The 27,648-nt window shown below is 39.8% G+C and overlaps 1 protein-coding gene across 1 annotated transcript in view; it reads right to left on the reverse strand.

Moving 5' to 3' along the window:
• Positions 1-5,145: 5,145 nt before the first annotated feature.
• The window catches only part of tafa4b (TAFA chemokine like family member 4b), a 37,839-nt gene continuing 15,336 nt past the window's right edge, over positions 5,146-27,648 (reverse strand). Inside the window, exons 4-6 of the mRNA XM_032514730.1 lie at positions 20,152-20,307; positions 8,898-9,022; positions 5,146-6,247 (exon numbers count right to left, since the gene is read on the reverse strand). Coding sequence (XP_032370621.1) covers positions 6,236-6,247; positions 8,898-9,022; positions 20,152-20,307 — 293 coding nt within the window. The 3' untranslated portion in view covers positions 5,146-6,235. The remainder of the gene's footprint in view (positions 6,248-8,897; positions 9,023-20,151; positions 20,308-27,648) is intronic.

Consider the following 27,648-nt stretch of genomic DNA (forward strand, 5'->3'; position numbering starts at 1 on the left):
ATCTCATGAATTATGGTGACCACTGACGGTCATGTGACTGTTAACTTTAGCCAAAGACACAACCTGACACAGAGCCCCTCTGCAGGACAGTGCCACAACATCAGAAATTTCAAACTACGGTCGATATATGAGGACAATGGTTATCTGCTCCTCAGATCTCTGCAGAGTCAATTCCGACAGCTAGCTAGCCTATCTGTCCAATCTGAGTTTTCTGTTGCATGACAAAAACAACTTTTAAACATACACATGTTACACCAATACAAGTTCCTTCCTGAGGCTATTTTGCTTGGCGCCACCCCTGACGATTGTGATTGGTTTAAGGAAATGCCAATAATCCAGAGCATGTTTTTCTCCCATTACGGAATGCTGTGTGGACTAGCCAGACCCTCCTCCGCATCACTGTGGAGGAAGGTCTGGCAAAGCGAGACTAAGTAAGTTATGATCCAGTGCTGGTTGTAATTTGCATTATTACGAAATCAGTGCTATTTTGAATTAAGTTTAGTTTCTTCTGGAATAGAACCCAGAAGTTCCTGTCTTGTGGCAAAGTCTGTTCCTCCCATTCCCCCCTCTTCTCCAGTGATGTTTGGGCTTAGGTTAGGTTTTGGGAAGGCATAGCTGATAAACAGGCCACTGATAAGCAGTTGCGGTTTTGGGTAAGGATGGGGTGCAGATGCAGATCATCATTTAGCTTAGAATATGGACAAAAAAAACAGGAAAAAAATACAAATAAAAGAAAACCTTACTGACTAACAGATGTTAGCGGGAACAGAGGCCAGCTAGTATGGAGTTTGGTTCTCAATTATTCTATAAAAAACCTTGTAATATGTGTGAGGTCTCTGCTTGTAATGATTTTAAATTTGTAGCAGCGGGCCACAGAGACAGTGGAACTAATGGTTTCTGTGTGTTTGATCCTCCCTTGTTCTGTCTCATCACTCTCTCCATACCTCACCTGACAGCGAAATGTATGAGGACGTTATGTCTCCACCCAACGTACCAGACAGGATACATTTCTCAGGAAAACAAACCATTAGTTTGGTAAATAAGGAAGGAGCAGCACATTTGGGTAATTAATTATGAATAATGCATACATACTTAGCTGTTGTTGTCATTGGTGTAAACACCAAAACACTTAGTAGTTGGCCATTTCTCTACTTAGCATAAATGGGGCTGTTTGTCTGACAGTTATATTCATATGCATGCATAATCTTAATTTGGATTCTCCCTGTTGTTGTGTTCTCACTTGATACATGGTGGACATACAGTAATACAGTCTGACAGTAAAGTAAATGCAATTTCTTAAAATTAGAAGCAGGCTTTAAATTTATATAAAGTGTTACCATACTATAGTTGCCAGCCGACTGTCACCACTACACTGAGATATCTATAATCATATGCTGAGCAGTGCCAGCCAACAAGACTTTTCTCCTGCAAGCACTGCAACGTATCGTATTGTCGTGTATATGCGTGTGACTGTGTGCAATCGTATATCTTCTGTTGGAAAAATAATATTTGATTGTATTGTGTATTAAAATGTATATTGCTGGTGTCAGATAGCTGCTGTCAACACTATCAGTGTTACAGAACAGCAGCTCTTGAATTTTTTGCATTTTGTAGCATAAAGGCAGACAAAATAACATTTACACATAGATGTGAATTGCTTACATTGACTTCACCCCCCCCCCCCCCATCCGTGCCAACAGGACTGCAACACACACACGCACACACACTACATACAGTATCATATATGAAACGAGTATATAAGTGGGTGCTCAATACAAATGGCATAATGGTGGTAAGTTAATATATATCCATGCATGTTTGTACCTCCTGAAGCTTCCCAAACACACACACATGCACACATACACGCGCGCGCACCTCAGGGCTCTTCTTTATCAGTGCTGCTCACATTGGCACCGACACATGCATTGCCAAGACAGCCAGGCTACGGCCATGCTAATGCAGCCCGTTTAGTCTAACAAAGGCTCAGGTCAATGGAGCCTCCAGTGGCTAATTGCTTCAGAGAGATAAGTGAGTTTGACGACGCAGCAAGGAATGGCTCGGTGAGAGGAAACAGTGAGGGAGAAGATGTTAATGAATCCCCCGTTCACTCCACCGTCAATATCGGGCCGTTGCAGGCCTGCCCCAAAATGAATATTAAAGACACTTTTGATTGTTTGCTGTTTTTTTTGTTTGGTTTCATTAAATATTAATGGGATGTGTTGTGGTGTTTTTGTCACATACTCTATGCTGGGTAGGAGAGTGGAGCTAATGCAATTAATCCCCACACCGTCACCTGACGGCTAACCAGCTGTGGTAGCCAATACATTCACGTGACCATGTTTACTGATCTAACGTGCTGCACCAAAATACTGAGTGAAGAGGACTGACTGTATTGTTTTTTCAAGTGAGCTGAGCGATGATAAAAGGCCTCAATTCAATTAGATGGGGTTTAAATAATGTATTTTTGAGAGCTTTTGTGCACACATTTAAGTAATTATATGTCACAGTGATTGCACGGAAAATGTTTGATCAGTTGAACAAAACATTTTGACTTGAGCTGATTTCTTCAGTTTAAAGTGACAGCGACAAGACCAGTGACTGCCAACCAGCACTGATATCACTGATCAGATGTTCTTCATCAGCTAATCTCCCTCTGACTTATATTAAATCAATGTCAGTTTCAGACAGCAGGAGGTGGAGCCCGTTTCCTCTACAATGGCAAAAAGCTCTCTTTTCCTTGAGCTGACTCAGGTTGTCACACATCTTTTTGCCTCGATAGACTCACTTCATCTGAAGATTACCATTCTCACTGAACATGAATCCTGAACCCATATTTTCTGGATATGGCTGGAGGCTAATACAAATTGGACTCGACAAAAGATGATGCATAAGCCAAGACAACAGTGTTTCATCCCTTTATTTCTCTCTCTCTAGGTAGCGATTGTGTAAATTGCTGACGAGTGTGATGGACCATTGGAGGCGTTTGGTTTGACGATGCAAGTGGCCTCTCGGGAGCCACACAGGCTTAGCGCATAAACAAAGACATACTTAAAATACTCTTCACACGCTTGTCCTCTCTCAAACACTATAGCAATACCTCTCTATCTCAGTTTTTTTCTTTTATGTAGCTCATTATTCTTCTGCTTTCCATTCTCACTCAAAGCTGCCTATCCTCTCTCATTAGCATCTTATTTTGTCCTCCATGTGGTTTGTTTGCCTCTGTAGGTCCTGCCCTCTGGGTCCCACTAGTCCCACTGGAGATTTAAGCAACCAGTCTTCCTCGGACATTTGGGAGGTCAGACCCCTACTGACACATTACAAACACATCCCCTTCAAGCTAAAAAACAAGATTATTTTTTTACACTAGAGAATGTGTCTGTACGCACAACTCATTCAGTGAATGGATTCTGAATTGTTTCATTATTTTTAAAGCCAGTTGGTAACAAGGGTGTTAGAAGTGGGTTTAGTTGATTTTTTTTACACAAAGAACAGAAAATGTATAGACCCGTGGATAGGCACTGATGCCTGCTTAATTTGCATGCTATGTAACATCTCATTAAAGGTGAATATGGTAATACAAAATCCCTCCAAGATACCTTAAGGCATCTTAGCAAGTTCAGTCGTCTTCCTTCTCATAAATTGGCAAAGGCGGAGTTTGCTTCTGCACTGCCCCAGGGCTGGCCAGCCTGCACAGCAGTTGTAAATATATGTACTGTGCACTTTGCAGATTTTATTGTTGAGTAGCGGTGACCTGAGACGAGTGACTCTTTCCCTGTCAGGTCTCCCCTGTCTATGTAAGCGTGGTTGGAACCGAGGTTGGAGCTGCAGCGTCAAACCCCAGCCACCAGGGAGCACCGCAGCAAAAATTGTCCTCAAATATTGATTCTGCTGCAGAGAGCCATGTAGGACAAAGGTAGCAAGGCGCCAGGCTCATCTACAGAACACCAAACCTCTGGGGTGGAGAAAGAGAGCTGGAAAGAGAGGGGATGAGAGGGGGAGGAAAGATAACCCTCAAGTGGTTTGATGTTGCACCGCTCTGGAGACATTTTGCCTTATGTTGGCTGTAATTAAGGCTTTCCACTTTCTCTGCTGATTCCAGTTCTCCTACATTATCTTTGTGGGTTGGGAATGGGTGGGATTCTTGTGAAAGTTTTTGTATGAATGTAGGTGAATCATGTAGGCGAATGCGGTTGTGGAATGTCATCCTATTCCCACTATAAATGGACCATTGTTGCTGAGACACTGTTCAAGGAAAGAGGGCATTGTGGTGTGACTGGCCTAACTGCAGTGCTGCACTGTAGGCCTAAAAATATTCCATGTCAGTGGTCCCGAGAGAAGCCCAGTGCTATCCAGGCCTCTCAGTAATGAGAGAGTGGAGCTGCCTGCCACTGGTAGCCCTGCTGTCCCCCAGCTCCCTCTGGCTCAGAGCTCAGCACTGGAGCTGGAGAGTCAGCGGCTCAGCTCCCACAGATTTATCATAGCTCACAAAGCAGCATGTCTGAAAGCAGAGGCTCTTATTCGCAGAGGAACAGCCCCCGGCAGGCTAACCCATGGGCACACTGACCCAACACATTCACATATCAGAGAGGCAGACAGATGCAGTTTGAGGAAGATTTTGATGTGTCTACACGAGAGAAAAAAAGAATTTGGGAAGCATGAGAGCAAAAAGCAGCACACTGGAACAAACAGCTTAGAAATATAGATAATACAGTGTGTGAAGCTATTTTAACTGTGCCATCTATTGTTTTATAGAGAGGGGCACAAGATAGGGACAGGAAGATTCAAAGATGAGTGTGAGATGGAGAAGAATAGACAAAAAAACCTGAGAGATTTAAGGTGGTTGTTTAGAGCACTCTGGCTGTTGTACTCAGTGCAGTAATGATTGAGCCTGGTGGGGAAAAAACATGTTTGCAAAGGGTTTAACTGCCATTATCGATGGCAATTATTTCAGGATATCTTACTTAAGCATCAATGACGGTGGTACTGGAGGCAATCAATGGGCAATGTGCAAACAAAAACATACTGTATCTCTTAATAAAGGGAGTTTAGAAGACCCAAATTCAATTTTTTTGTATTTACTTTTAAAGATTAAGAAACTGAACGTTTAGAGGGAGAAAAAAAGAAAGCATACCCAATAATGTGAAATGACAGCATAATTACAACTTGTGTTTATTGTTTGAACATTTTATGTGCCTCCTTTGAACAGTTAACATAATAGATGTCACAGACTGAATATAATATTTCAAAGATATATAACTTTGAAGACTAAGCTTGGAAATGTTTCTGGGCAAAAATGAGACACTTTGTTTGGTTATGTTGTACCAAGCTGTAAGTAAGGCTCAATAGTCAGAGCCATTTTTAACCAATATCCTATTCAGGAATAATGGGGCATGATATATATATATATATATATATATATATATATATATATATATATATATATATATATATATAAATTTATCTACTTTGAGTGTCAGACATTTTACAAAATGTTCACCTTCAATTTCATGTGACATCCACAGCAAAATATTGGAAGATATCTAGAAAAACAAAACGTTTCCAAATGGTATCAACTAGTGCAAATATCTTACATGAATTTTTAACATGTTGTTATGATCCTACGCTGAAATTCCTAATTAGAACTGCAAAATGACTCCCGCAAAACAGTCTTCATGATAGTGACTTGACCCACAAGAGCAATTGGATGCTAATTTGCTATTTGCTAGTTATGAGCTGCTATCTCTTTCATTTCTCCCAAATCGTCTTCACTGTATCCAGTATAACTTCTACGTATTGACAACAGGTCTGGACTGTGTCCAGCAGCACCTAAAGCACAGCTTTTAGTTCACCTCTTACACTCATCCACAAATGCTTTTTTGAAATATATACTTTGAAATGCTTAATAACTCTTTAAAATCAACCTTTTTTATCAATCCACATTTTTTCCATTATTGGAAAACAAGAGTCCATTTGTGTCCAGATTTACCCTGGTTGTCCATGATTGAAGTCCATTGGTCTCAACAACCAGGATACTATGTATGCTGAATGTGTGGCTCTATGTAGCCAAGTGTACATAGTTTGTGATGAGTACATTTTATCCCATTGTTTTATGATCGATGGCCTTACAGTGGTCCTTTCCTTGATATTTTCCCCATTGTGCGGTAAGTATGTGTGAGTCATCCATCCTTTCCACATGGAGAGTTTCAGGTTTCCTTGTTGCTCAGTGGCTCTCTTGCTATCGTGTGACCTAAGAAAGAAACAATACCACAGATAAGACAAGAGGATCAGTGTCACAGAGACATGTTATTACATGGAGTGTCCTGCTTCACACTCGCTGAATGAATGTTTCCATTTGAAAGAGTCAACCAGAGGTCAGAGGAGAATATTCCAAATCAAACCATTTCCTCCCTATTTCTAGCTCTATGTGTTTTTCATTGGATTGAAAATGTTTGTTTGCAGTCTGGCTGGGTGACAGATTTTAGGGACCTACAGTGTCTCAACTGCTGAAGCTGGATTTCATGTTTCGGAGCTGTAATGATTATTAATAATTGTAATAGTTTACACTAAGTGTTGAAGGCGTGCTTGTTTTCCGTTAACAAACCCCATCCAATGTGCATTTCTAATATGCTCGTATATTTTAAAAAGCCTTGAGAATGCTGTACCATATGTGAATGTGTACCATAAAGCCACACATGGGATTTGTGAAAAGATGTGTCTAATGGTATGGCGCCTTTGCTGTTCCTTGTCAAACAGTGTTCTGGTTCCTCAGTCAGGCAATCTATACATCTTTCTACAGCACACCTACGCTGTGTAGGAGTGAAAGAGATGGACAGATAGAGATCATCAGAGTGAATGAGACGCTGAAATGGTAAAAGGAGGTCAAGGGTAGAAAGAAAGCAAAGGATAAAGAAAAGAGACACAGAGGGAACAGGAGAGCAGGGCCATGCGTGCAGTTGCCAGGGAATCAATGTCTCATTGCAACCATGTCCAGTGAAATCTGCCACCAAGTCTCCAAGTAACTGCTCCCTGGTCCCCAAGCACCTTGTAAATGCACAATTAATGTCTACTGATGCAGTCAGCCATTGGCTCCTCATTCCTCGCTCAGCTGATAGGCTAGTCAGACAAGACACAAAACAAAGAGAAAGGGAGAAGAAGAACAAGAAGAAGAAGAGAGATTGCTCTATGCAACGGAATGAGTATTACTGCACCTACCAGTCCCAACAGTACCAGTTGGTGTTAGGCCCAGGGTCATTAATTCCGCTGCCTGTGACTGTGCCCAGCAGTGCCTCAGTTCCTCAGTCTATCCCACTCACCGATTTAATTATGACTCTTAATTGTAAAGCCTCTATGGAAGGCCCCAGCCATAATGCATTCTAATGAATGCGACAGATGTTGTGCTGTTATGTCATCTCTCGAGCAATTACTTTTATGCCGCCTGCGCCGCGTCTCTCACAACTGTTTCTTTTTTTATATTTCACCTGTAAATAAACCACACCTGCTCTATCCCACGACAAGCACTCTGGCACGTGTTTACACACACCCTAGCCATCAGTCGCGCAAATCAACTTTCACACTTCAACAGCTTACAAAGGGCCATGAAGGACTCTCATTTGAATCAATTTATCTCATCTGAACAGTGTCAGTTTACATAGCATCACACAGTGTTTGTCTGGAGTACAGAGTGTACAATGGTTTTCTTCATCAGTTCTTTGTTACCCTTGTCGGATGAGATACATTAACAGGAGATTAACAAATATGCACACTGGGGGGCTTGCTTGTTGATTATCTCTGTATCTGTGTCTTTGTAATTTCTTATTGATGTTTTAGATTGGTGTTTAAACTCACATGCATCTTGACGATCCAAACAACCTTTGTTCATAAGATTATCTTTTATTTGCTTGGCATTCACTTCTGACTTCTTTTTTTTCATATGCAGTCATATACAGTATGAAAATTAGCACACACTTATTGATGCAAGATGATTCACAGAAGACAAAAAAATCAATTGAAGATCAAGGTCAATTTGAGCTACATCAAGTATTACTCAAGCTAGAAGATGCTCAGTAGTATGTTATTTTATTATTTCTGGAAATTATATCATATCTCTATACTTCTCAAGGGATATTTTTAATTGTAAATACTGATAAGGTTACATGCTTTGATGTTGCTTACAAATTTGAAGACTTTTTTTGCTAACACTGAATACATGGATGCGTATGGAAGTAGAATTGAGTTGTTTTAAGGCATGTATGGGTGAACAGAAGAATTTTTGAAGGCTTTTGTCTTATTTTAAAATGGTAATTTGGAATCTGCAATTTGCACAGTTCTTTGAGTAGCCCGTATGTTTACTGTACATTTGTCTTTTAATTGTTTTAACCCTGTGCTTGTTGTTGTGTGTCTGTTGTAACTCTTGCAGCAATGTTACTCAGTGTCTGAAACAATTTGTCCTTAGGGAGACCAATGAAGATAATTTGGACTTTTATTTTTGCTATAATTGGAGTTGGTTAGCTACACATGTAGGTGACACTGTGCAAGCACATGAAATAGCACAGGCAATGCATAAAGAGAGCAGAATGTGTGAGATGACATATGCATAAAATGTACATACAATTGATCATTGTCTGGAGAAAGAGAGAGAGGGAGAAAGAAAGAAAGACAGGAATGCAAACAGGCCCACACCTGCACAAGTAAACAGAATACATACGCAGAAAGACATTTTTCGGTTACACTTTCCTTGACGGTATCTACATAAGAGTGTCACTGTCATGGACCTGTCATAAAAAATAAATAAGGCATTAACGTTTATGACATGACACTTCACTGTCATGAACACATGACACATGTCGCGTCACTCTTGTGCAGAAAACTTCAAGTAAAGTGTTACCCATTCTTCTCACCTTGGTTGTTTTGACTTTGTTGCCAGTGCTGCACGACCAGCCAGTCAGGTCAGGCAGGACCTTACACTCCTCTCCGTCCATACATGGATGCATCTGGCACCACCACTTCTGGGCCACGATGGAGGCTGGAGCAGAAAATGTAAGTTTAGAGGAAAAGAAAGACTAAATGGATACTATGATATGATAAAGAGCGATGAATTGTTAACAAAAAAAGCATAATAGTGTGATATTTAAAACACAAACACACCAGCCATTACTATACTATACTTATAATAACTTAGTAATGCTCCACAGCACTGATTTACTGTATATCAACAGCCAACATGAACTGTTATTGGCCAAAATAATAATATTAATATCGATAATATTTTTACAATGTAAATGCGATGAGCACTGTCTATGGTGCTGATCCTACAGCTTGGACTGCAGAAGGATCAGCACAATGGATAGCACTGGGGTTCTTTTCAATCCACTACTATCTCTAACCAGGTGTGTGCTTTTTCATCTGTATGAATTTACTCTGAGGAGCTAAAATGTATAGCAGTTACCTTTTTTATTTTCATCAACATCTAATCCCTCAACATGGGATCTTAAAACCTGCGTGGATGGGGAGTTCTGGCACCCGCAGGAGACAAAAGTGAAAGCCAATAGAATGACAATTCTAGTTATTAATAGAACAGGGGAAATATGAAATATAACTTTCACTGTCCTTAAAAAAAAAAAGTCCTTAAACTATACTGGATGTAACCAATCAGATGTGGCTACTCTATAATGTAGCTAACAGCAAAAAATAAGATTTGAATAAGATACTGTATTGTCACTACTCCCAGAGGTGAATTTATGCGTATTTTTGCATTGTACAGATGTGTGAGTAACCTTCTATAATTTAAATGAACGGACTGCTTATCATTACCTTTCGATTTTGATATTCAGCAAAGCACAAGGGACATTTAGACAATGAGACAGTAATCAGTAATATTCCAATTGCATAATACAGAGAAACGAATTATGATGAAGCAATTCTATCAATTAAAACTTCTTCTCTTGAGTATTTGCGAAAAGAGACAGTAATGTTTGTGATCTATTGCATCATTTTTGCGGGCATAAAAGCCCTCTCTGACACTCATTTCTTTTATATTCCATGCAATGCAAAATGTGAAAAGGGAAGTCTAGAGTTTCTTTTCATTCATTGAAAACCAATTTCCCTAATTAAAATGAAGTAATGATTTGCACTATATCTACGTGCAAGAAAGTGGAGAAAACACAGCTTGGGAACTTGGCCTACAGTTAATCCAGTGTTAAAACCTAAAGTTTTCTCATGCCTAAGCAGCTGACACTCAAATCTTCCAGCTCATCTGACCCATTGTCTAGACAGGAGACAGCCCGACAGCTGAGAATAACTCAATTCCCTCTCTCCTAACTCATCATCCATCCATCCTCCTGTCTCAAATGTGCCCACAAAGAAGGATAAAAGAGTGCACCCATTTCTCCAACTTCATTAAACTGTTGGATTGTTGGTTTTTAGAAAGAGATTTTGATCTCTACTGACTATTGTTTCCAACAAACAGAGGAGATGAGGTGGTATTGGCTTTTGTCTGCATAATGCAAAAGAACCTGGACAAAGCCTCTGAAGCATCACACAAGAAGGAAACGGTGTGACTGAGAGATAGACGGAGAAGAGGGAAGAGAGGGAGGAAGACAAAGCTAAATAATAGGTTTTCACAAAGAGCACATCTTTGTAGTGTGGACATGGGCAGCGAGGGGAAGTGAGAGAGGCAGAGAGTGAAAGGTGGGGAGGAGAGCTGCTGTTTGAGGATGACTATCACATAGTCCAAGAGAGAAAGGAAAGGATTAAACAAGTAGAGCAGAGACAAGGTGCGTAACTGACTGAAGCAGAGTGGAAAAAAGTAAGCACAAATGCAACTACAGAAACAGGAAGACATGAGAAGAAGGAAGCAATGCCAAGTTGCCAAGTCGACACAAAAAAAGAAATCACAGCTATCACGAGACGTAATGTTGTACACACTGTTATGATGCATGAGCTTAGTGGCAATAAGTGGTTCTAAAAACCAATGGCTGTGTAACGCTCGTTAATGGGGTCATTATGGTGTCGACATCGGTGATTTGCACTGCAAGAGTGATATTTAGAGCTAATGGGCATGGCCTGTGAGTGCTATTGAGTTAGCGTTCACGGCCGCTTATCTCATGCTGTACTGGGAGGGCGGGGCGGGCATGACACGTAAGCACCTGCCTGTCATGTCAGAAAATGAACAGGAGCTGGGGAAAGGCCTGTGGTGTCATGGATAGTTCAGATGTTGACAGCACTCACAGACAATGATAAAAAGATTACAGGGGTACTTAGTGTGTGAAGTACTTAATACTGAGATCATCACCTCTGGGACCATATTTTTTCTGGAGGAGCTGTGCAGAGACGGGTGGTGGGTGCCTGTTGGATTCAGCCCCGTGATGCCTTTAAGATCAGCTACCTTAAAGATGGCCTCTCTTTTTGCATGACTGTTTCTGAAATTATAGCATTTGATTTCCACTCTGAAGGACATCTTGAATTCTACGTCAAAGGATAGTTCACCATTTTTGGAAAATGTAATTTATTTTGATATTTGTATGAATTAACAAACTAGATATAACGTGTTAATTGGTGAGCTTTAGAGTTGCTGGTAGTTGGGTTTTGTTACATTTGGTAAGACTGTTTCCCACTGTTTCCAGACTAAATGCTAAGCTATGCTAGTGTAGTGAACCACTGCAAAACTCCTCCCTTAGCTCCTTCTCCTGCCCAGGTGCATTATAAAATGCCTCAGCTGGGTCACTTCAGCCTTTTGCTGGTCTCTGGTTTTTAGGTTCACCTGTTGCTGTTCTGCTTTTTTTTTTTGTTTGGGTTGCCTTTTTGTTTCTTTAGTTTAATAAGTTTGTTTACTTTGAATATATTTCTGTTATTTTGCTTGAGTGTTTGTTCAGAGATTGTTTAGTTACTAACAGGGTTGTTTCATTCTCAAATTTTTGGTGCATTGTTTCAGGAGTGTCTTTCTTTTGTCCCCTTGCTTTTTTGGTGTGGCCTGGGCCCTGGGATTCTTTTAGTGCATGTTTTGTTGTAGTTTTTTTAGTGTTGCCCTCCCAGACTAAGGATAGGGGGTATTTCCCATAGTCTGCCCCCACTGAAGCCCCAGCCCACTGATTTGAGTTTATTAGATATATTTTATTAGAGTTGCAGTATTGGGGGTGGCGGTAGCTCAGTCCATAAGGAGTTGGGTCGGGAACTGGAGTGGTGTCGGTTCAAGTCCCAGTATGGACCAAAGTATGGAGTGTGGATTGGTAGCTGGAGAGATGGCACCATACCCCCCCCAACCGCTGAGGGCGCCGGTCCAGCTGGCAGCTTACTCACTATGACATCTCTCCATTTGTGCATGTGTAGTGATTGTTAACAGAGCGTAAATTGTAATTTCCCCACTGGGAATTAAATTATTAAAAAACGTATTGTTATAGTTGTCTTCTTTTTAAATCATTGTTCATTTGTCTCTGTCTGTCTGTCTGTCTTAGTAGTCATAATCACATTTTCCACTTCTTGCCACACCAGCTTCATATTTACTGTACAACCATAAATAAAGTGGTATCAATCTTGTAATCCAACTCTCAGAGAACATAATGGTAACACTTTATGATAACCATCACACATAATTGGTTAATAGTTAACAATGAAATGATACTTAATTATGTTAACTTATTAGTAATGCTAAATTTTAAATTATTAAATATACTTAAATTAAATATAAAGTAGCAAATGATGATTATAATACCTTGTAAATTATAATACCTTACTTGTAATATATTGTTAATGGTTAATAAATTCCATGTAAAGCATATATAAAATACTTGAAAAGCATTATTAACTCAGTTGTTTTTAAATTGATTGAGCTAAGTTTTTATTGTAGGCTTTTCTTGTAAAAAAAATTCCACTAAAACGCAACACGTAAAAGTGAAAATAAATCATTGCCAAGTTCTTGAAAAAAGAAAGAGAATGCATATTCTCCAGAAAAAAAGTGTATAAGTACCTCCCAGCTTACTTACTCTAATTGCATCAGTCTTATTATGAGTCTACATTCATATTCACAAAATGTGCATTACGCTAAGTAAAAAAGGTTTACAGCTCAGGCACACACAGTTACTATTAGCTAATTACAATGGAATCTGCCATCAAAATGGCTCCCTTTTAAGTTCTCACTCAAATTTTCAGAGCAGGATCAGCTGAGGGCAAACGTCTAGACAGTGCTTTAGGGGCAGGTGATTAGGCAACACAAGGGACTGAGGCTATGTTATTCCTCAGTTTCTCACCCAGTCTCTGGGGTTCTCTCAATACGTTTTGCGGAGATTTTACCCTGTGAGGCTGCCTCCAGCTCTGTCTCTACTCCTACTGATCTCGTCAATCTACACCTGATAAATGTCACTCATCGTGTGTGTGTGTGTGTGTGTGTGTGTGTGTGTGTGTGTGTGTGTGTGTGTGTGTGTGTGTGTGTGTGTGTCTGTGTGTGTGAGCAAGTACGTCAGCTAGTTGAGCATCCAGAGCCTCTGCTCATTTTCTCATGCAATGCTGCCTGAATTGTCATTGTAATGTTTGTGACATCAAGTGGACAAATTTGGAATTGCAGGTTCCCTCATGTGACTTCATATGAACACATAATTGATGGAATGCTCAGACTCCTGTGACCAAATATATTGCCTGTATGCCAAATTATTGTTTCAGGTTTGTTTACTTCATTATTGGTCAATTAGCACTTTGAGAGTGTGTGACGTGTTCCACCACCACAGGAATTAAGTTTATATACACTTAAATACTTTACACTTTATATATAACACCGAAAACAAAAAACAGACTTAAATCTATCAGTTTTAGCTCACAATTTATGTTTCTGATAATATATCATCTGTGAGTACTCATAATGTAATAACACACTTAAATGTTGAATCACATCAGCTAACTTACTCTACCATCTAACAAAGATATGGAGTATATATCTTTATATGACCTAATTGAATGTGCCACCAACTATGCAAGTTAAAAGGGACTTCCTTCACCTCTAACCTTTCATGTCAAATCCCATGATAAAGAATAATAGAATAGCCTGGATCTAAAACATTTTTACTGACTATGTATTCCATTGTATCATTCAGATGTAGCCCGTTTGATGTAAGGCAGGGCATACTAATACAATATGTGCACTCAGGCGTCTGTTAGAGTGCCCATTAATACTTTATGAAGGCACTGCCTGAACTAACTCTATGGAGCAACACAAACTGCAATGAGGAGTTTACTTTTACTTTGTGTGTGTGTGTGCATTTGCATGTGCACACGTTCCTGTGGTGTGTATTGCATTACTATTTAAAGGGAATGTGACACACACACACACACACACATACACACACACAAACACACACACACAAACACACACACACACACACACACATAAACACAAACACAAACACAAACAAGAAGTTAAGGATGGACCCAGAGGTATGGATACCCTCAGGCATTGTAAATGTTCCACTCAGTGATCCTGGCGTGCAGGAGCATTTGTAGAGAGGCATCCATCTCTTTCTACAATGATTTACTAACACACTGCATCTCTGTTGCCAGGGCTCACACAGCCATGCCAGCACGCCCAGGTATGCATGACGAGAAAACACAAGTGGAAAGTGGAATGGCAAAAACTGTCAGAAAAAGATACACGGAAAACAATTACACACGTAGACTGGAACAGACTGAGAAAATGACAAAAGCATGATATGGAGCCGTAATTACAGTAAACAACAGCCAGTCAATGTGTACTGAAACACTAAACTAGATTTCTTTGCTAAGTAATGAAACAGAGTTTGTCTGTGGCAGAGTTCAGCAAATAACACACCAAACTGAATCTACTCGTTCCTCGTTTCCATCAGGTCGCTGTGCTTTCTGTCTTTCTCCACCATCAAACACACTTCATTAATGACAGTGTCTTTGGAAAGATTTAAAGTATTTTTTATTGATATTCAGAAAACTCCCTGACACACATAAATTCAGAGCTGGCATGTTACTCTTAATTCAAGTTTTGTACTTCCCTGGTAAGTACAATTTTAAGTATTGCAATTATGTGCAAATTTTACTAATCTTCGTTTGTACATTTATCTAATCGTTGCATTTACTACTTTTCAGACAAAAGTCTTGACGTTCATTTAATGGCACACAACATTAAAGGTTAAATGACCGAGCAGTATATGAAGTGCTTCCATTTAGCTCCGCTTGTATCATCTACATTATTAAATGCTCCTTGCATGTTACAGTAATGTGTTGATAATTTTACACTATGAAAGGGGTCATTACTCACATTGAGAACTTTTACATTTGGCACACTACATTTGAGGCTAATACTTACAAATCTTATGTAAGAGAAGGAAGTTGCGCTTCAACAATGGAATTCTCAGTGGAGTGCTGGACCCAACATCCACTCAGCATGTTCCAAAGAAATGAAAAAGGTAGCACATCTCAGATTTAAAGTCCTGGAGGACAAAATGCTCACCTATCACTTGTGTATTTGGCTTACATCTCAATAAAAATACACTTATGCGCTTTGGCACAAAGCTTTCATAAGAGTGTTAAAAGAATTTCCGAACTTGCATAGCCTACTTCAATTGCAGGTCTTCTAATAGAGATTTGTATAACTTGTTTTACTGATAAGGCCAATTAGTAAAGATTATGTAGGTAAATATGAACATTTTTTCAGCTACTGCACAACAAATAAGCGAGAGATAAGAACCCATATACTTTATGTGAGGAAAGCTTCCTTTTTTGACTTTGCGCAGACTTACATTCATTCCCTAGAGGTGCACACATGCCCAGGCCATTACCAACACATTCCTAACCAGCCGTGTGAGCTTAACTAAATTTGGCAGAACCCCAATTGAGACAATTGGATGCTACTGCAGTAAAAACCAAAACAGTAGACACACATTTTGTCTGCACTCAGACAAGCTATTTCTTCTTCTTCTGTCTCCAAATGTGAAATCTATGAAATGCAGACATACAAGTGGATCCAGTGCATTTCTCCTGTAGTGTATTCTTAAAAACAGATTGCAGTAATCTCTTGACCTCTATCAGCTATTATCAATTGTACCTCTGAAAACTCTTCACACTCTAGAAAAAAAAAAGACGTGTGTTTCTCATGATTAAAAACCATGAAAAAGAATATTGTGACAAATGGCGTTCACTTAAAAACTGTTAGTTTCACAGTATTTGACCACACCATGCAGCAGCCAGTAATGGGACCTGCTGCCATTTACTCCTCTTTCAGCCAGCATCAATAATGTAACTCCATTTACACTGAGGCTTTGCTACAAAGGCTGGCTACTGAGAGGGGAATGTTTCCTTCCATCAGTGCTCAAGCCTAAAAGGTGATAGTAGCGTGTGTGTGTGTGTGTTGTGTGTGTGTGTGTGTGTGTGTGTGTGTGTGTGTGGTGTGTGTGTGTGTGTGTGTGTGTGTGTGTGTGTGTGTGTGGTGTGTGTGAGTGTGTGTGAGTGCGTAGTGTTAGACAAGGTGAGATCTTTTGTTACTGTGAACTCAGAGGTCAAGCATGACTCATGAGATAAGTGCTGCTGAGCACTGGGTTTGGAAGTGAGAGGTGGTGAGTCTCGGAGGTGAGATCTGAATAGGAAATTAGAAAACCTCATGACTAATGTGATGGAGGAACTACGCTGTGTGTGTGTGTGTGTGTGTGTGTGTGTGTGTGTGTGTGTGTGTGTGTGTGTCTATGAAAAGGTGAGGGATATTGAGGAAAAATTATTTAGACCATTAAAAGGAATTTATCTTTGAATGATTTTCAGAGACAGATATAACCGTCAGTCTATTAGCTTATCATCAGTGTCATGCCTGCCTCTGAGTGAACTACACCACATATTTAAGGAAAGGTGAACAAACAGAAGCAAAACTTCAGGGTAATGCCTATTCTGAGAGGTTAGCAAAGCTTCATGATTCCTTATTTATCCCAACTTTCATTACAAAGCCAATCATCTTTGCTATGGTTGCCTGATTTTATCATTATCAAGCAATTGTTCCCATCTAGGAACTCATCAAAGAGGTTAAACAACAAATCTACTTTTTATTGGGGGAAAACAGTGCTGAAAAGATCTAGCAGATATCTATAGGACTGAGTCATTAGAATGGGAAAAGCACCGTCTACTGGCCACATTTAGGAATGGCAACTTGCTGGATTGAGGCGGTAAGTCGGGTGCTGTATGGATAGCTGTGATTACTAAATATAGAAGGTGCTTGCACAATTAGAGTACATGCCTGTATTACAGGAAGTCAGAAGTGATTCACATTGAAATTCACATAAATGACATTTGCTTGTTTCTTTTGAAAGGAATGAAATGACTCACCGTAGGGTGTAATTGAATGAAATGAGAGCAAGAAATCCTGTGTTTTGAACCCCGGAAATAAAACATGGTTAAATACAGCCGATTTGATGTTCTTTTTTCTGTGATTGGTGTTGACAGTACCTTTCATTCAGCAATAACCTCTCCCAAATTCCCAAATAAGTCTATTTGGATTTCTATTAGAGTTTTTTAATAAAAGCTCTAGAGTTAGACCTCTCTAGTGGTCTAATTGACTCCGAACATAAGCAACATCACTATATACAGTGTAGCATAGTGTAAATGTCAAAACGAACAGAGTATAGACCATGTAACATATAAAACAACAAATATTTACCATTCGTTTGGTATAATAATAATAATACTTTGTGGTTATTTCTGTATTTTGTCACCTTCTTTAAATGTGTAGGCCCAGTTTGTGGCAAAGAGAAAGGTTACCACTAAATACCTTTCTACATGTTGTGTTTAATAAGGTCAGAAGAAAAGCAAACAAATGACGCAAAAAGTCCTGCAACAATTCTTATTATTTTTAGTCATATTTTTAGTGTCTGTGGGACCCTTAACAAGGAGGACATAATGCCAATGTCAACAAAACACAACAGATAAATCATTACCCAAATACACAAAACTGAAAATTGAATGCTTAGTAGTTGTTTTTTTACATTTTCTCAAGTAAAATAACCCTTCAGTTTTTTATTTACCAAGCTAAACAAGTTGAATTTCTTCTTGTTACCATACTATATTGAGTCAGTCAAAAGAAGGGAAGGAACTAAAGCTTGGGTGGGTGAAAGAGGGGTATTTTTGTTTTGTTTATATACTTCTTGATAATTACCATATCATTGATTTACTGCATTAGCATGATAATGGGCTGATACTGTTTTTTCATTGAAAATAAACCAAAAACTGGAATGCTGATCAAGTCCCAAGTCTGAGAAAATACAGTCAGCTGTGTGTGAGTGTGGATTGAGTGTCCACCCCCCCGGCTGACCTTAACAGTTTGAATAACCTGTGTGCTTTGGAGATTTACTGGCTCTACTCACGTATGAGACAACAATGTATTTTCCTCTAGTAGGGGGCTAATACAGCGGGATTGGATCGGGTTGACCGACACTATGTGTATGTTTGTGATCTCAGTGGAGCGTCTGTGGATGATAGGGGTCAGTGACACTGCTTGTTTCTTGCTGGGCAGGAGCTCACGGAGTGGACAAATGGATGGAACAAAGGTCCATGAAAATGACCTGCAGCTGTCATCTGTCTATCATCACCACACACATGCAGCGCGCAGTAGCAGGCACAAACATGTATATGTTTGCTGTGTATGTGTGGGCATAATTCCTTGGACGATCTATTTCCTCTAAATGTTTTCTCTTCCAGATACATCCAAAAACATGTAATTTTAATTATTGACTCAACATCATGAAGGACATAATGATTAGATGTTATGATTTTACCCATATCCCCCCCCCCCCCCCAAAAAAAAAAATACATCCCTCTTGCCAATCCTTGGGTTTTCACCCAAATGGTATGTTAATTATTTTTTTTATTTTTTAAGTCTTCAGTTGGATCACTAATCTTCCTGAGGTCAACGTCTTAGGTCTTGACATATAGAAGAGATTAGAAAAATACATTTCCTCTATCACCATCTGTCGTATACTCAAGTGGCCCATCTAGATAGGAAATGGAATGCTGTTCCAAATAAAATCAGGCCTTTTAAAAAGCAGTTTAAATTTCCAGTCTTGAAGCCGAGGCAGTCTGACAGCTGTCGTGTATTTGCTTCTCCTTTTGAACAGCACAGGGGAATGTGGAGGCAAGGAGACACTGGTGGATGGGCATCTATTACCTGCATTAGTGGATTTAACCTGTCATGTTACATGATCTCACTGAAAAATAATGAACAAACTGTTGCACTAGAATGGCAGAGATATACAGTTTTCTGTCATTCTAAAACTGTAAAACATACTATATAACCCCTTTTTAAAAGTGTGGTATATGTGTGTTAAAACAACTTTCAAATTAACTGTGACTTAAAGGTATAATTACCATAGACAAAATAGACCATGGTGGACTTTGGTCATGGTCTGAATTTCAAACCATGAATTTTCTTAGTTCTCAGTCACAACAATGTATTGTTCCTTCCTTTTGTTATTTGTTGATCTTCTCTCTGTCTCAAACATTGTGGATTTCTTTACTGTGTGGCCTTGCTAAGAGGGATAGAAATGCCAGGTGTCATTTTATGTGACAGCATTTCATGTTTTCAAACACTTTTAAAAGGTTTAGCTCTGTGTGGGCTCAAAGAAGAACAATATCTTGTTTTGTGCCATAAGAAAATCAATTTCCAAATAGGAATCTAACCTGGCAACATTTAAAAAAGAAAAGTGCCACCTATTAATCTTTCCTGCATTGGACTTGTTTATTTATGTTGTAATGAATCTGGTAATGATTTGTTGTGTGTGAGATGATTCATGTAGCCAATTTAATGATGCAGAATAATTAAAAACATTTTTAGCCTCTTTGACCCTGTAAGATGCAGCAGTGCGTCGATCATTACAAAAACATGTTGCGCAGCCAAGCACATAAAACTAAAATTAATAAGTAAAGAAATTCATTCTAAGCATGTTCCTATAAGGATTCCAGAAGATACCAAACGTGTTTGGCAGAACTTTGAAGAAATGTGGGAAAATGTGCATAAAAAGCAAAGAAACCTTGATTATTTCCCTTTGCTGGCCAGTAGAACCAGACATACAGTAGACTGCTGGTCAATGAGTTGCAAAAACAATATGTCCCTAAGAGATATGAAAACAAACACACACATACACAAACACAGGGTTATAGAGTTTTTACCTTCCACACAGGAAGGTCTGGCTCTAGTGGTGCCAGCCACCTGCCCAGGGAAACAGGAACACTTGACGGTTTGAGAGCGCTCCTCAATCTTATTCTTATTACAGCAGCGATGAATGGCCACCACCTCACATGTCCCCTGCTTCACCTGGTATGAGACTGAGAGAGAGAGAAAAAAAGGGAAGGGGGGGAGGGGGATTATTTGATAAAAATTCATAGACTTTTGTAAAATGGCTTTTTGGTGTTTTGACGGTTTGTTGCTGCAATAGAATTTAGTATAAATTCAAATAAATGTTTGCTTCATATAACAATCAAATATGCACCACATCAGCTTCTCTGAGGATTAAACACATCTGTCGAATTATTCACTTTTGTATAAACTCTTCAATTTATTCCAGTCTCACACTCTCTGATTCATAAGTAAACACTCTTTAGTGATGCTTTTATTCTTAGCGCTGTGCTATTAACTGAGACACAGTTGTTGTTCTCGAAAAAAAGAGCAAGTATTGTTGAAAAAATAATCTTTTCTTTTGACCTCTTTCAGACATAATAAACCACTTAACCATCTAAGTGTTGAACAGACGCGCACATTTTATGCCATCACTGGGGGTGTGTACATATACTGCACCATGCAGTAGGTGTGTGTGTGTGTGGGGTGTGTGTGTGTGTGTGTGTGTGTGTGTGTGTGTGTGTGTGTGTGTGTGTGTGTGTGTGTGTGTGTGTGTGACGGCTGCAAGGCTTCACGCATGCACCTGTATTTACACATCCTCACATTTTATGTTTATATCTCCATGTGTGTGTTCTTTCTGCATTTGTGCCTGTGTGATCCTGAAAGCCATCGTTTATTTGACGATAATTGCTTTTCACCGGACACCTCCAACACACACACACACACACACACACACACACACTCACACACACACACACACACACACACACACAGCGTCTAATCTCCCTTGATTATCTTCACACTCCGGGGAACTTGGTCCGGTTAATTATAACATTCTCTTGACGGTAAGGGAACAGAAGGGCATGCTTAACGTAAAGTAAATTTTAACCCAAAGCTTTGTGCATGCATGCTTGTGTGCGTGTGTTACTGAAACAATAGGCTTTCTTGCACGGACAGTGGTATATGTAGCTTGTCAAATCTTAACATTGTTATTTCTGCCACATGTATTTGAGTATGGTCTGTTCACATACAATACAAGGATGAGGAGGATAATGTGTAAATAGGCTTGTGTTGTACGGTAATGTTTAGAAGTATGTTCTGTATAATGTTGATGCTAATGTTACATTTCACTCAGCACATTACAGTAAACATATGAATCTCTTGAAGGAGCTGAAGGAGAATGTGCCGACCAAAAAATGTTTAGTAAATCTAATGTTTGCTTATGGCTTCTGAACAGATTTCAGACGCCTTATCTTCCCTCTCAAGGCTTGTTGTGCACTCCTGAGAGTCTCTGGCACTGTTTCCCGAACAGAGCAGACCCTGCTGGCGACATTACTACCTATAAGCCTCTTTACAGCCCTGGAAAAACCTTGGTTATACTGTACCATAAGCCCAGATTTCATTTATGTACGTGGCTTCACCCAGACTCCAAAACTTTTCATGCTCAGCTGAATGAGCTTTGCAGGCAAACACAAAAGCATGCGCACACACACACACACACACACACACACACACACATACACAGCAGCAAACACAAACACAGTGCACAGACACACTCTGTAGAGGGTTCCATTTCTGCAGGCCATGGCCCCTCTCATCCTTTCTGATTTAAAGTTTGTTTGTTCTCTTCTCCAGAGAGCCCCATCAATGATCCCAGGCTCTCTGAGGGCGCCCCTCTGCTATCATCCCTCCACTTTCATTTCCCTCACTCCTCTGTCTCAGGCTCTCAAGAGGCTGGAGCAGGTGCCGGATTACCACTACGCGCGCGCACGCACACACACACACACACACACACACACACACACACACACACACACACACACACACACACACACACACAGCCCATATCTACTGATAAAAAATTTCAAATACAATATAATTGAACTGAATTCAATGGAACAAGAACTATGAGCGCAGCCGTGATTAAAACTGTAATAATCACAATTAAAGCACAGAGTTACAAAGTCAGATTCAAACACAATCCAATTGCCTTAGTTTTAATCAGACTCATGCTCTAAATTGTATTGCTCTGTACTGATAATGTATTTCACTGTTAGTGCAGAGTGGTGACTGGGTAATGCTGGTCAATTGGCTGCCCCCATCTCAGAAATAGATAGCTTGTTAGTAAGGTATAAAGAGAGAGAGAGAGAGAGAGAGAGAGAGAGAAAGAGAAATTGAAAGAGAAAGAGAGAGAGAGAGAAAGAGAGAGAGAGAGAGAGAGAGAGAGAGAGAGAGAGAAGGAGTCATACAGGAGGAGGATAAGTGATGTCACAGCCAGTAGAGAGAACAAAGAACAGCTCCCCTTCTGCTGGCATAATGAGGTCAGAAGGTTCACAGGTCTCCTCTTTTTTTGCCTACATCAGACCTGGACCGGGGCTGTTTGTATTTTAAAACCATATGAACTCTAATGTATGTGAGGAGAGCTGCCGTTTTCTTGTGAGTTGCTGTCGCAGCTTAATGAGAAAGGAGAGACCAAGGTGCTCTTTAAGCAAATATTCTAAAAGCCTATTCTAAAACAACTTCAGTGTGTACAGATGTTGCTTGCGTACTCCGGGAGCAGCACAACAAATTGCATGCAAAAACCCATTTTCCGCGTTACGTTCTTAACGTTGTTACGTTAATTATCATTAATTGGAATAAAATCATGAATAAAAACCAAAAAAAAGGTGTGGTTCTTTTTGCAGTTTACAAAATATTTCTGAAATGTTTTCACATCATTTCACACATGATGGATGATAATTGCATTCATACGAAAATTTAGTAAAGGATTTTACCTCAGGGAGATTTATATCAGCCTGAAAAGTTAACAGAAACGATATCATGCAGATAAAAAAGCTGTGAAAATCACTAACAGAGTGTGCATGTTAAAGCATCAACAAATTATTAATTTCTTTAGATCTGCAAACTATAAAATGACACAATGTCTCAAAATATTTTATTTATTATATTTTATTTTATTATATGATTTTTTTCTTTAATGAAATACATGTTAATTATATTAAGTATGTTTAGTTTGTGGTTTTGCAATCAGCTTCTGTATCAAACCAAAGTCAAACTACGTGACAGTGAAAAAAGAAATGTGAGTGAAGAACAAAACCATAGTGTGAGCAGTAATAAAGGTCTCATCTACATTAGTGTTGAACATCAATCATCAGGCATCCTGTAATCCTGCAACCCTGTCACTTTATTTGCTTTAATAATGGACAGCTGGCATTTTGTCCCATGCAGAGAAAAGTTTTATCATGCTGCACCAATGATAATATGCTGTAAAATACAATTTGTGGCAAACATGAGTAGGATATGTCAATATATGCATTCATTTACTATAGCATATGTCTAAATGTAATGTGTGTTAGCTTGTAAGTGTGTGCTGTGAATTATACCTTAGAGCACCCAAGGTACGTAACCAATCAATGGAGGTCAGAGCCATATAGAGTTTACAGCCAAAATCTATTTGATGTGGGAGGAATAAACTCAAAACCACCCACTCTTGTTGGCCAGAAACAAGAAATGTAAAGCAATGTCTTGTCTCTGGAAAACACTCCTGTAAGACGCTCATAATGAACTGTGTAAGTAATAACTTTAGTGCACAATAAACATGTTTTTCCATGTATTGTTGGGAAAAATAACACAGTTAATAACAGTACACAGATGTGGCTGGAGCATTTCATAATTGATTTAATAAGACTAGGAGCATGAAGCCACGCTAGAAGCTATGTGAGTCTGCATGATAGACTGTAAGGTCTATACGTAGGCACATCATGCTAACCCTGACAATGCTAAAATGCTGATGTTTAGCTGTACCAAAGTGGTGGGTCAACGCACAGATAGACAGACTATCCCAACAATCACTGAAAGTGTGAGGCTAAAAATGGAAGTGGTCAAAAGTTTTGGTTGTCAAAGTCTCAGTTTTCAGATTGCCACATAGATTAGATTTGTGTGTTTCATTTAAAACAAATGAGTGTGTTCAGGAGATCCTCAGAGTTCCAGGAGTTGACAGCATACAGCTGGGTCAATATCTAGCGTTGACCAAAACCAAGAAGTCTAAGTCGAAATAGTACAAACATCAGAAAAGTGGTCGGGAGTGCAGACTGAAGTACTGCAGCTTGACTGTGAGCACTCAGTTTTGTCTTCCCTCCAACAGCACCCTGTTCAGAGCACTGCTGCCTCTCACTCCTCATCTGCTTAAGATTCATGTGTTGAGCAGTCAGCCTCTAGCTATATACACATAATAACAGTGTATCTAATGTCTCAATGTTGCCTTTAAACTATTCTGTTATGGCCATCTCAATGTAATAGAGCCCAGCACACGCTGAGATGAAAAGACTTCTCAAGCATGGCTAAATGCTTTTATTCCCGCAGCAGGCAAAAGGGAGGTGGGGTGAGAGGTAAGGTGGTGGGGGGTGGCAGCAGTAACTGGGCAGCCAACAAATCAAGCTACCTTGAACTGATGGGTTAGCCAGGCGATTGATGTATTCTGACAGACACAGGCAAGCAGGAGCATCATGCAATTTATCAAAAAGTTGTGTCTTTACCCCGTCAATACCTGACAAGCATGTCCATGGCTATGAAAGGCCAGATATCTAGAAAATGTGTCAGAGGTAGCAAAGTCAATGTAGAGATGAAATACTACACATATCTCAAGAGAGCAAGATTACGGTGATCATTGTGTGGAACAAGGTTGGAAACCATGTCAAACATCTTCTTCACCGTTTTACTACAATGATCACATTTGCATATTACCTAGTTGCTTAAACTATTTTTTATTTCGAACTCTTTTTCCGTTCTTTTTTCATTTGCTCTCCTAGATCACTCATTACTCTTTTACTCATTGGCTCGATCTGCTCCTCACACCTGATCTAACTAAGCCCATCAATCCACCTGACATTATCAGTGTTTAACAGGCCCACTAGCTTTATGCTGATTTTCATAAAGGTTGCTCAGCCGTACTTGATACCCCTGTTCTGCCTGTTGCCAAGCTAGGTGAGTGTGGGTCACATGCTCACAAGGCAGCTGGGAGGTTACAAAGTGGGGAGATTGTGAGCAGATGAAAGAGAGGAGAGTTCGGAGTTCAGGAAGAGCTGCTGTTGCTCAGTGTCGAGACAGAGAATCCTTTTTTCCCCATCAAGTTGTGTTAATGTTATTGTCCGCGTCTCAGATGTCTACAGATAAACTGTCAAGGGAGTTCCAGTGCTGACCACGCGCCAGACCACAGAGAGAGCGAAGCAACACTGAGCCAAAGTGATGACAGGTAGGCCGATTCATTTTACCTGTAGCCTGGCAGCCGCATGTTCAGCTCTTTATATTCGTGGGTGGCCAAAACTCTGGAAGCCCCTAGACAGGTAACAATAGTATCAACTTTTCCTAGGCTTGTGGTTTGGCCATGACAGTATGATCTCGCACAACATTTTTTCGTATGAACAATTCGTATGATGTCCTACAAAATTACAGATGTCTCCGGCCGGTCACGTGACAACTGGTCATGTAGCAGACAAAATGCAACTGTGAGCCAGCTACAGAGCACCGTGTGGCCTCGGTTGTTTATGCAGCCATGGCAGTTAAGTTTAAGTGACAAAAGGTTGATATCATGCGACGGTGAAAGTTTCCGGGACACAAACACCCATTTCCTTGGTGAAAGTCTTGTGTTTTCCCGTTTACTTCTTCTGGGACACAAACTCCGTTCCCCTACTGGAAAGCCCTGTGTTTTGCATACATACATCGCACCATGGTGCTGCAACCAGTAATATATACATTAAATACATACAAATGACATGCAACAAGTGCGTTACTATTTGTAGCTATATACATTCAAACAATTCATGAGAACAACCTGGCTAAAACCTGCTTACTAAGGAGAAATCTTATAAGAAGCCTCAGATACGAACTCACAGGCTGGTGTACAGAATGCTCAAATATAGAAGTGCATGGACAAACATGCACACAGTTGTGTTCAAGATTTCATTTGTGATCAACGCTACGTTGAAACAGGAAATAGCATTTTGTCCTATTAGCCGAAATAAATTGATGCATGCTATAACAAGCTGTGGCCGTACCCACTATTAGTTCAGCAAGCTTGTGATTTAACTGCTCGTCTCAGATTATCAAATATAAAGCATACAAACAAGAAGAAGAGAAGAAAAACGGTACATAAGTAGATTTCATTGTTAAAATACAGGAGAATGTAGATTGCAACTGTAAGAGCACCACCAATCAATTTACCAGCAAGACTGTGTTTTGTTTAGGTTCATTGTTTTGGTTTATATAAAGTATGTTTGCTAAGATTCACCCAGGACTTGCCAAATGCAGGTCATGTGCAACAAAACAAAAATCGATTCATGTATATATATACCAAAAAATAAAAGGAAAGCAGATTGTTTTTCTACATGTATTTAAAGTGACAGCTGTCAGTTATCTCATGTCCGATAGTTAGTTGACATTCATTTCATCCATTCCCATTATAGATTTGTTTTTAGGTGACTTTCTGTAAAATGACAGCTTGCTTCAGAGATTGACATGAGACCAAAAAAGAAATAAATGTTTCTTAAGGAGTATTTTTTGACCTGTAGAGCCCTCATGTGGCAGCAAACGGTACATACCCTGAAACACAGCTCAAACAATTTCTCATTGACCTGCCAACTGAAGAGCAGTAAAAACACTTAAGTAGAAAACACAGAAAGCGTATCTAGCAGTCATAATGTACAGCCAATTATTTCTCAGCCTCAAAACCTATGTGTGCATGTGTGTGCGTGTATGTGTGTGTGCATATGTCTGTGTGTGTGTGTGTGTGTGTGTGTGTGTGTGTGTGTGTGTGTGTGTGTGTGTGTGTGTGTGTGTGTGTGTGTTGTGTTATTATTCACAATTCCTAACTTCCACCAATTAGAGTAATAAAAAGCACCAGTCGGTTTGGGAGTGAGTCATCTTGTTTCACAGCAAGAGTGAAATAAGAAGGTGGTGGGCACCCATGCTGACCTTCACTACACACAGGGCCTGCAATTAGTAGTGTTCCTGCCGTAAGCAGGCTGCCTCCTCTCCACCAAAAGGAAACTAATACCATCACTCACTGCACAGACTGAATGCTGGTAGCCTTTCTGTGGCACATAAAGGTTACCTTGCACAACACATGCAGTGAGAGTGTAGGGACCAAGAGATAATTAAGGAAATTGCCCTAATTAAGTGTGAGGAGGAGGTGACTTGGGAGGTTGTCCCAAACAAGTTGAGGAGCAAGATACTGTGACTCAGCACAACTTTCCCTTCAGCCACGCCCTATGAAATAATAATAAAACTGTGTAGGTGATTTTTGATTGAGTGGAGGCCTGTCTCCATGCCTTATG

Source organism: Etheostoma spectabile, chromosome 4 (assembly GCF_008692095.1).
Source record: "Etheostoma spectabile isolate EspeVRDwgs_2016 chromosome 4, UIUC_Espe_1.0, whole genome shotgun sequence".
In the NCBI taxonomy this organism is placed as follows: Eukaryota; Metazoa; Chordata; class Actinopteri; order Perciformes; family Percidae; genus Etheostoma; species Etheostoma spectabile.